This window comes from Sesamum indicum, linkage group LG3 (genome assembly GCF_000512975.1).
Source record: "Sesamum indicum cultivar Zhongzhi No. 13 linkage group LG3, S_indicum_v1.0, whole genome shotgun sequence".
Lineage (NCBI taxonomy): Eukaryota > Viridiplantae > Streptophyta > Magnoliopsida > Lamiales > Pedaliaceae > Sesamum > Sesamum indicum.
Window position 1 is genome coordinate 2,087,815 of NC_026147.1, and position 11,582 is coordinate 2,099,396.

General features: G+C 33.8%; 2 protein-coding genes across 2 annotated transcripts in view; both read right to left on the reverse strand.

The window, feature by feature from the left end:
• Positions 5,099–7,762, reverse strand: LOC105157019. The gene is made up of 2 exons (XM_011073313.2): positions 6,394–7,762; positions 5,099–5,500 (listed from the first exon to the last, which is right to left on the reverse strand). The coding sequence occupies exons 1-2, from the start codon at positions 7,571–7,573 to the stop codon at positions 5,463–5,465; spliced, it is 1,218 nt and encodes a 405-aa protein (XP_011071615.1). The 5' UTR covers positions 7,574–7,762; the 3' UTR covers positions 5,099–5,462.
• The window catches only part of LOC105157020 (probable aldehyde dehydrogenase), a gene marked incomplete in the record, with an annotated part of 6,087 nt that continues 4,434 nt past the window's right edge, over positions 9,930–11,582 (reverse strand). The window contains 4 exon segments of the mRNA XM_011073314.2: positions 9,930–10,191; positions 10,274–10,353; positions 11,278–11,388; positions 11,490–11,582. Of these exon segments, the coding sequence (XP_011071616.1) occupies positions 10,053–10,191; positions 10,274–10,353; positions 11,278–11,388; positions 11,490–11,582 (423 nt within the window).

An 11,582-nucleotide genomic window follows, 5' to 3' on the forward strand; every position in this document is an offset into this window, starting at 1 on the left:
GTAATTTTATATTTTTAAAGAGAGTTTAAGTACAATTAATTCTTTTTTTTTTTCAATTTTACTCATTGTAATAATTCAAAATATTATTTGAAGGAAAATAGTTCATTTGCAACAATAAATATATTTATGATATATTTGATTTTGCATAATGATTACATATTTTCATTATAAAAAATTTTCTTAGTAAAGAAATTCAATTCTCTTAGCAAATTAATACTATTGTTACGAAAATGATTAATATAAGGGCTAGTTCTGTGACGAATTATACCTTTCTTGCAATTATTTTGTAGTAACAAATGCATTTTCTTGTAGGGATGCCTTGATTTTCGTGCCTCAAATATATATTAATTTAAGAGAGTGTTTGCGAAAATTTCTTGGTTTAGAGAAGCGATTTTTGTTGCAAAAGTTTTTTCGATAAATATAAATTTCATTAATTAAATAGAAGTACAAAAGTATAATACAACAATCATCAGAAGTAGGCGGTCCTCTCAACAGGTCAATGGATCTGCGATAAACGATAAAGTGCACAAATACTAATAGAGTAAGATAGATCAACACTCAGTGTCGCACGTCCTCGATGATGATGGTACCCACGATCGATGCTTTCCAATTACCCCTATCAAACCATCGAAGGTTATATTCGCGCCATATGTGGTAGATAAAAGAAGCCGATAATACATGATAAGAAGTCGAGATACAATACTTCCCCCTCCATCTGGTCGTTGCCCACATGATATCAGTTGGCCAAGCTCGATTTGGCTAGTCAAAGTGAAGGCTTTATCGAATCACCCAAGCATTGCCCTGAATATCTGCAATGAAAGAATAAGTGGTTGTGTGTTTTGGATGTCCCGTCAGCACATAAGACACAGGAAGTATCCAGGTGGTAGAGCCAAGGCTTATCTACGATGAAAAGTTTGCCAAGGATAGCCAATCAGAGAACAAAAGCGTGTCTGGGTATCTTAAAGGAGCCCAAGAGTAATGAAACCAACCTACTTTGGGTCCTGGAGTACTGAGAGATCAAATTATCGAAGCAACTGTTGAACTTTGCGATCTCCAGGAAATACTGTCAACGCCTCCATGAATAGGAGGAAGATTGTGAAGAATCTCCAAGCAATCGATATCAGTGATAATAGGTCAATGCCATTGCCTATCCTCAATCACCACAGTAACCTTGTCCATCATCAGTGTGTTAATAAGCCATGGGCCACACGGGAATCGATGAGCAACCGACCCAAGCACATGCCAAAAATCCTACCATAGATAGAATGATGCCCCATCACCAATGCGGTAGTCAATAAAAGGGCGTAGTTGAAGAAGTTTTCTCCAGCCCCAAGAACCCCCACGTTTTGACACCGTCCAGATATATGTCTCTCGAAATCGAGTGTAGTGGATCCAATTGACCCATACGGACATTCTGTCACCACTAATCACCTTCCAGAGTTTGAGACACATCAGAGCACGGTTAAGTGTAGCAATGTCTTGAAACCCCTTGGCCACCTTCATCAAAAGGTCGACAAACGAACTCTCATGCCACATTTGCATACCCACTATTTGACGTTCCCTCCATAAGAATGCCCGAAGCCTCTTCTCAATCTCCCTGATGACAGAGGCCCAATAGACACTCAAAGCAGTAATGATAGTTTTTATGATTTGCAATCGTCCAGCATATGACAATGAAATGCTCTCCCATCCCTTAATTCGCCGATCTATTTTGACAAGTATCGGCTTACAATCTGCAATAGTAAGTCGTGAAGAGAGAAGGGGTAGTCCTAAATATTTCATCGGCAAGTGTCCCTCCTGAAATTGGAGCACCTCAAGTAAGTGCTCATGGATTCCGTGTGCCGATCGCAAGATGATTAAGTGGCTCTTTGTAAACTAACTCAAAGCCCAGACATGTCACAAAAAATATCCAATTTTGTTGCAAAAGTTAAAAATTATAATAGAATTTAGTAACAAAGTAGCAAGTTAATTAGTCATACTTAATAATATCTCACATTTAATTTTGGTTTATTCTATTACTCTCATTTATCCCATTCGACAAGGTACATGGGGCTAATTGACTATCTGATTGCTTGTAAAAATTGTTTAAAAAACATATATCAAATTGATTATATCATACTAATATAAAAAAAAAAAAACACCTGATCAATTTTTTGTGATCCAGATAATGTCCTTCAATAAGATAACCTACTTAATCAACTTCCCAAGTTTTAATAAGTTAGTTTACTTTTCTTTCTTTCTTTCTTTTATTTTTTAATGTGATGTGTTGGTTTATATATTTTATTTTTATATATAATATTATTTAAAGCGTAAAAAATTATTTATTATATGCACATAGGAACGGCGTGCCACGATGGCTGATCCTATTGTAAAGAAAAAAGAGGCTAGAATGCATAAAATCTGAATGTGTTTTAAAAAGTCCGCCAAAAATTCTCCTTTATTTTAAAAATAGGCAAAAAAAATCCTTCTCTGTTTTTTAAAACATAGCTAATCGCCCCTCCTAGTTAAATCCAACTAACGGTGTTAACTTTTTATAAAATGACTATTATATCCTTACTTAATATATATTATTTTTTATTTTAATGATCATTGGATCTTTTTTTAAATAATGATCGTTAGGTCTAATTAATTAATCTTAACCAGTTAAATTTATAAAAAAATGAAAGATTTGGATTCAACAAATTATTTAACTATATTATATAAAACTAATTAAAAATTATAAAAAAAGTTATTATTATAATATAAAAAAAAGTAAAAACAAAAAAAAATCTAACTACCCACCCACCCCTGCTGCTTACCCCCTCCCCAATCGCCGCCTTCCCCCTACACCAACCCAACCTCGCGCCACCCCCCACCCCAGCTGTCCCCGACAAAATAAAGAAAGAGGCCAACGATGATCGGTTGGCCTGGCCCCCCAATTTTTTTTAATTAATTTAATTATAGAGCCATGACCTGAAGCCATGGAGGATAGAAAAAAGTGTATGATTGAATTTAAATCCGACTATATAGGCGATATACAGAACCGATCATGTAGGCAGAAGTCTAGAGAAATAAAAAAATATACAAAAATTGCTATAAGTTCCAACAATGTAGGCGAAATGTAGACCCTGCCATATAAGTTGAAAGCGATAATCAAAGAATATTTTTTATATGATAGATATAAAGAAAATTGGATAAATTAAGAAAAGACTATTTTGGGATCCTTTTATGTTTTGTTAAACTAATATGTAAGAATTTTAGTCTAAAAGCCACACAAAAGCCCAAACAATGCCACACATCGGCAAAATCGAGCAACAATGGCAATACCAACTTTGTTCATACACATAATTTAACTCAACGACTCAGAGGGTCTCTTCCTTATTTTCATCCAATTTCTCCTTATATTATCAGTAATAAAAACTACTCGTTTTTTTTTTTGTAAAACATATCACTAAGAAGAAAAGATTGTACAAATGCTTCTGCTTCAGCAAGATTTCAAAGCCCCAGAAAATAAAGTAAGAAGGATTATTTATAGAGGGAGGAAAAAACAAAGTGTTTGTTTTTGAAACAGGAGTTTCATATCCGCATGATGTCCTTTTTTTATTTAAGGACATGTGGTGGCTGTCATCCCCAAATGTCACACTTGTTATGACACGTGTCCATTAGTCAGAATTTTCAATCTGTTAGCGTTATTACTCACTTCATTTTTTTTCATGATTTTAGAGAAGCTACTTTCCTCAAATTCTGACTCTAATCGTTTGTAATTTGTCATCTCCTCTTTGTTCTTCAGAAGATTTTGAAACTTCTATTTTTTATTTTTTCCTTTAAAGTATGTCTAATTCCTTTGAATAATTTATCAAGAAGATCTTCTTAAGTGAGGTCTTCAAAGGGATCCTGGGATTCTCCTGCTAAACAAGAAAATTTATTTTCTTCTTCTTTGGAAGAGATTTCTATTGGAGATTCATTTGCTGAAAGATTCTCTTTGAGATCTTTCTGCATTTGGTTCAGATATTTTTCAATCATTTGTCCTTTAGTGATAACTCTGCTTTTATTAAGATTCTCTAAGATATTTGTTCAAAGGGATTAGGAGGTTGTTTCTCCCTTTCTCGGCAAGAGTTTTGTATTCCTGCAATTTTTCCTCCATCTCATTGAGAGTTTCCTGACCAGAGCAAATTTCAGTCTCTGGATTGATCTGCATTAACTTGCTCCAAAATTTTAAAGCAAGGACTTCTCTTAATACATGAAATTTTTTGTAGGGTAATTCCTACTTTTTGTAACCATTTCCAAATCCATGGGATATAGAATTTCATAAAGAAACAAAAGGAAGTCATTTCTTCGATCCATTTTCTTCATTTTCTACCTGAATAATTTTCGGCGAATAATTAATCCATTCTATATAATATGCCTAAAAAATTTTACGGAGAATTTTCATTGATAACTCTATCTATTGGTTGGATGATAAATCCCAATTTTATTATCTCGTCTTCTAAGGTCCCTATTATCTTTCTCATCAATGGATTTTATGGAAAAGATTTTCTTAAGAAAATTTAAATATATATTTTAGTTAATTAAAAATAATTATAGATAATTATAATAATTATTGTATTTAAATTGTTTTATACCTTATAATTGTTATAATTGCTTACTATTTATATTCATGTACATATCTAAATTTTGAAAAATAAAATTCAGTATATTAGACTTTGTAATGTTAATTTCTTTAACTTTTTTTTGGTACTTTGATATTTAATATAAATATATTTAAAAATAAAAGAGTTTATATTTTTAGAAGAGAGAAAAAATAAATAAATAAATAAAAAGTCAATTTGACCATTATAATTTTAGATACAATCTATGGATATTTTAGTCAATTAAAGACAAAAAGGACAATTTATCAATATGTACGTACAGACAATGTGCTGCGATCGCTAATTATTCTAAATTAATATATAACATGTATCTTTTACACATCACATCATCTATCATTATTACACTTTTATGTGGCATTACTCAAAATGCTCTAAAAGAAAACTGAAAACCAGTTCATCTGTTAGTAAAATGAGAAGAATGAAAATCACAAGCAAATCATATCCTAACTTCTCGATTTTTTTTGGGGGGGTGAGGGCGCTCACACAGCAATCCAGAAACAAGGAGCAAAATGCTCTCAGTTGGCTGATGAAGAAAACAGCAGTCATGCGATAGAGAAAACCTAAAAAAGACAACACACATTTTGATTTTGCTATAACCAAACCAATCATAGATTTTCTTACATAATGGTGGAAGTTTCTCTAGTTGATCAAAATTGGAGCAATAAAGAAAGTTGCACAAGATTCTCAAGGAAATAAATCTCTCTCTCTCTCTCTCCAACAAAAGGCCAGAAAAATATTGGAAGGCCGATGCCACCATCAATGATCTTCAGTTAAAAAGAAACGAGTTTTCTGATTAACTCCTTCAAATTGTTAGTTGGCTGGTGTGATCCATCTTCAAAAAGCAAAACTTCCCAAAGCATCACGGTGGTAGGCTGCAAACACGATTCATACAGCTTCTCAGCCGATTTCAACAGAGATACAGTTGCATTTCAGATATAACTTGACATCAAAGACAGACATATAAAGCAGGGAACAACGGGTTACTGAAGCAATTTCTACTACCAATGTAACAGCAACAACTACTCTATGGTCAATTACGTACATTTTTACATAAGGTACATATAAATGCTATTGCTCATCAAAAACGGCCTCCAGCATATCAAATGAATAGGACATAATTAGCAAACACATAACCAAGACAGACCTTATGACCGAACCAAGATCCCAGAAACCAAACCAAGACATACCTTATGACCATAATTTTTGAAGAAATTCATCCAGTTTCCAACTTCAACCCCTATTGCATTCAGGATTCCTCTTAACTTACTGTCTACTTAGTGAAATATTTACCTAATACTAGGGACAATTACGCAGACACTGCAATAAACAACCCTCTATCCGCAAGTGGCAGTGTGAAATCAAGATCCTATGTAAACAGGACAGGTATTGGTACTGATGGCTATTAAATATGATTAACCATAACATAAGCCGGTTATCCTTGAAAGAACAAAGACCAACAAACTGTCCACAAAAAGTATGAACTAGCATTTGGTAAGTAAGAATGAAAGTAACGACAATGTCAAACATAACTTACGTTGGGATGCTACAGATTTTACATAGTTAAACAGGGTCTTCTTTAACACGTTGCATGAAAACATTAAATGCAAAATATAGAGCACCGGACTGTAATTGAACCAAATTGACATGCAGCCAACAAATACAGTTCATTTCAAAACAACATATAAACAGCCAATTGCACTTATTGGACAAGCTTAAACTAATGGAGGAAATAGCTTTATCAAACAAGACAAAGTTCAATCCATACCCTGGTTTTCAATTCTCAACCTTTCAGCCAAATTTGCCAAGGTACCGCAGAGCCTTGCCTCAGTAGCTAAGGAACTAACAACTTCTTCTAACAATCTCAATTCATGAAATTCAGAGTGCAAAACCAAAGAAGAGAAATGCTCATCCACCACCACGCTAAGACATTTCACAACAATTTCAAGAGTCGGAATCCAATCGCAAACCTTTAAACCCAATGCAGATGATGCCTTAGGACAAGGACCCACTTGAGGAAACCTCTCATATTTCCTCAGCCACTTCCCCAAGTACTGAATCAGAGCCTTTATCTCATCATCATTCAACTTACTGACACAAGCCGAAAAAATCACCTCATCAAGATTCTGAGATGTGAACAAATAATGCAAGCACAATTCCGACACTGAAAATCCATCGTGTGCCAGCATGATCAAAAGTGCTGCTTCCTTCGCCCAGCTCTTTTCCTTCCCATTAACTCCTCTAGCACTTGCTTTCTCAATCGCTAATAATGCTTGGCTCTCCCAATGCTCCCTCACACTAACCAGACTCTTGTACCCATCGCCAGGTACCATCAAAAAGTACTTCAAAATGCACATTATATCATAAGTCTGCAGATCGAGCAAATGTTTAACGCACAAAACAATCAAGTCCGACTTCCGTTTTTCAATCAACGTAGACACCAAATTCGATGTAAAAGAATGTCCCACGAGCCCATTAACTATCAAAATCTCCAACACATCCCAAACCTCCAAACCAATACAACCCTCCAAAACCAAGCCACTGACATTCCTGCCCATCAAAACCCCCAACTTCTCAACCAACTTACAAGCGTACCCTTCTTCTGCACTATTAAAAGAGGGCGTAATTCCGACTTTATCCCCAATTTTCTCCAAATGCGAAGTAATCATTTCCAAGAACTCAACTTTACCGAACGAGTTCGTGTTTTTCAGCTTCCTCTTCAGCTTCTTGAAGAAATTTTGCCCTAATTCGATAAGTTCATGGTCGGTCTGCGTTATTTCCCATCCAGTAACCTTCTTTACCGAGTTTTCAGCCGGCGGGTCATCAGCTTCTGGCTTTAGCTTGAGGAAAATAGGCTCCGGATTGAGCACAATCGGATAATCGCACTCTTGATCAGGCAGGGTTTGGGTAGCCGATGAAGCTTTTGTAATTACTTCCAACAAAGACATTGAGAGAGAAAAAAGAGAAACTCTTAACAATAAAAAGAATGGAGTCCACAACTGTTCTTGCCTGAGGCGGTGGAGTACACGGTGGTAGTGGTGGGAACAGAACCGGCTGCAGCAGCGGCGGTGGGGACGGCGGAGGGCTCTTGGTGGGCACTGGGCGGTAAGGTTTAGGCTGCGCAGAACTAGTTGGAGTGTGTGATTATAGTTGGTGCATTGTGGGCTGGGCCTGTAAATAAATATTGGGCTGTAAAATCCAGAAAGAAAAGAAAGCAAAAAAAAGGGTTAATATATAAAAAAAGTATAAATTGCATAACACCCCCTGTATTTTATAAAAATAGCATAAAATCCCTCTGTGTTATATTTGTAGGCAAAAAAACTCCTGTATTATTTAAATGCGAATTGGCATCATGTTTGCCATTTTTACTGCTATTTTTAATTAATAAATGTCCATTTTGCCCCCTTTACATTTAAGTATGCAAATATTTTCCCATTCTTATTTACCAAAGAGCATCATGTTAATAAACTACATACTATTAATTATTTTATTTATTATTTAGTTTTGATATATTTAATAAATTATATTTATTTATAAAATACATTACCTAAATATTAAAATACCTAAAATAGATATAATTTTAAATTAACAAATCACAATATAAAATTTGATACTGAAATTAACTTTTCAAGTTTAAAAATTTATATGAGTATAAAGAAAAATTGATTATAACAAATATATATTACTAACTAAATTAAATCATTTTTTAATTTAAATATATAAGTTATAATTATTTATAGAATATATCAACTTAATATCAAACACTAAAAAACTATTATTACTGTTTTATGTTATATTATTTATAAATAATATTTAATTAAAATTATCATGTTTTAAAATAAAAATTTAATAGCTCTTTTATTATTGTTTAATTTTGAAAAATTAAATTATTTTTACTTATTTTTCAAAAAATAAATTTTTAAAATTCAGATTTATTTTATGTCTATATTTTTATATTACAAAATTCATATAAAATGTAAAGCTAAAAAATAAACAAAAAACTAAAACGGTCGTCTTCTGCTTCCGCCCCACTCCGCCTCCGCTTTCGGCCAGTGTCGCCTCTCTCCCCACTGCCTCACTATAGATCTGGACAACGGGGATCGAGTGGCAACAGTTCGACGTCGCCCAGACTGTGAGCAGTGACCGGCGTCACCACCTTATTATATATATATATATATATTATAACTATGTATATATAAATATGTAAGTATATATGTAGATACATTATATATAACTATATATATAAAATATATATTTAAAATAATTTAAAACTAGGACCGTTCGTTATTATTTATTGAAAATCAATGGGCTATGATCATAAGGACATAACGGTTAATTTCTTGAAAAATTTAACACCATTAACCCTAAGTAACAAAAGGAGAGAGTATGTATTATTTAAAAAACACAGAGATCTTTTTGTCTATAAAATTAACACAAGGGGTTTTTAGCTCAAAAATTAAAACACAGAGAGTTTTTATGCTAGTTACCCTGTAAAGAAACATGTAAATTAATTAGTGCTAAAAGAACATTACTGTGACACCAATTCTAAAGTTTGATAATTACAGAAACACTCCTAAAAGTATTTAGGCCCATTAAGAATTAGATACATATCTGATTGAGTTATTAGGGATATTTTGAATGATATCAACTTGGAATATGAGGAGTGTTGACGTTGACGCTTTTTTTATGTATATATATGTAATTGTGTACAAAGTAGGAATAATTTGAATAAATTAACTCTAGATCTATGGATCTCTAAATAATGATCTCTCTCAATAAAATTGCACTTTTGGTCCTGGTTTTATGGATCGATATTTATTGTACCTAAACTCTAAAAATTTGATAATCTTGATCTTCCCCACCAAGTGTCAACGGCAAACGCATGCGTTTGATCACGTGCCATTAATAAACGGTTGTTGACTTGACTATAAATGACCAAATTCCACTTTACTTTCTATATTTTTCATGAAAAAGCTTAAATCCTCTTTCCGCTCCTGTTTTAAAAATATGCTAAAAATCTGTCGTTTGAAAAAATTTCTTTTTGGACTCAATTTGACTAAAGTACATTTCTTGATATTAAGTTTTCCAATTGATATCTCAAACTGGCTTAAGTTTCGAAACACCTTTCTTGAAGTCTACCCAGCGAGCGTAATGAACTTCTTTTTTCTCAAGTCCCAAACACCATTCTCAGATCCCAAACACCCAATCCCGATCACTTGGCGGGCGACCAAGATCTCCAACCCAAAAACATTACAACTTCCAAAAACAAAACGGAAAATTTATGCAATAACTACTACTTATCTCTTTGGATAAAAATAAAATGCATGCATTCATTTATTACTCAGTAGAAAAGTACATGTCCTCATTTTCTATTTGACCTGTAATCCATATGTATACACCATAGTTATTCTTGAAATCTATGCAATTTCAAGTTGGTTTTGGAGTTGTCCAACTTTTTGGCACCGGACCAACGTCGTATATAATCTCCCGATGGCACGACCACACGAGCTTTATTGCTTCTGGAGTTCCTATTCCTGCTCCTCTTGGATCACCAGCCGGACCAAACCTTGCCGTATCATTGTTTTTATCAAGATACAATATCATACTACAACCCAATATGTAAACATACTCGTTTGACTTTAACCTACCAGTGATTTTGTGGAGCGCCGGTCGTTCTTGCTCTCAATCCGGCATAAGTGGTTCCGTTGACTGAGTTTCCAATAATCTCCTGCAAATTTGATATTTTACTAACATATTCAGAAATATGTATCCAGAACACCCGTATCTAGTTGTAGACAAACATTTAACAACAGAATGTAATTATAATTTTTCGAACGTAAAATCACAAGTAAATCGATATGCACAACTTTACCAAGTACTAAACACATGTTGTAAGTGTTATTTTGCATACTTTGATGTTGCTTCAATCTTGTGCAATTGTTAACATGCAAGATGATAGAATAATTGGGAGGTGTATATCCAGGCATTTTCTATTTCAATTAAAAAATATTGAACTTTCCAAGTAAAACGACATGCTAAAATCGTTCAGCAGAGCCTAACTCAGTGTCTTGAAAGTTACTACAGTGACGCCATATGAGAAATTCATCATTACCATTACCCAGTGACATTTGTATGAAAAAAAAGGAAAAAATACTGCAGCTATGGTTAACTAAGTGACGTGAAACTAAACCCTACCTTAGGAATACCAAATATATGAGGATTAAAATGTTCAAGTATTAAATTTTTGGGTAAATTACATTGACACTTTTAAGGTTAGGCTTAATCATACAAATACCCCCTGCCCTTTATAAAATTACAAGTACACCCTTGAGGTAATGTTAGTGCAATGTACCCAAGGGCTCGTTCTGTACTACAACTACAAGACTGAAGGATGTATGTAATTTTGCAAAGGATTGGGGGTGTTTGTGTTATTAAATCTAACGAGAGGGACTGTCAATGTAATTTACCTAAAATTTTTAGATGTTGATGGAGCAACAAGCTACTATCTGTATGACCTCATGCAAAGTGACATATTACTCACTTCAAACTGCTAATGGCATCTAATTACTAAGCAAAGTCTACTTGCAACGGAGGAAGTAATAGACGAAGAAGAAATAGAAATTGTAGAAGAGAAAATTATTCATAGTTTTACTTGTTGGAACAAAAGGTCATTTGAAACTACTGCAGCTGTTAAATGCGCATGCATTCTTTCGAGCGCATCCAGTACCAATGGAATCTGGTTGTGTTTGTATTCCGTGACAATCTGGGGAGTTACATGCATAAAAAAGAAATTAGAGTATGACGAGCAACTATATATCTTTGTTGATTGATGCTAAAGAATTCTGATATCAGGACGTAATATACCTGGAAAGGGCCGAAGATTTCTTTGGTTACCAGTTCATAATTAGTCTCCTTCAATATTTCTTCTAGTGGGATGAAGACGGCAGTAGGTTTAAT

Excerpts from the sequence above, each read along its gene's own strand:
- LOC105157019 (XM_011073313.2), bottom strand. The coding sequence starts at position 7,573 with ATGTCTTTGTTGGAAGTAATTACAAAAGCTTCATCGGCTACCCAAACC. Across the intron at positions 5,501-6,393 it reads GTTGAGAATTGAAAACCAGG|CCTACCACCGTGATGCTTTG; the intron begins GTATGGATTGAA and ends TCGTGTTTGCAG.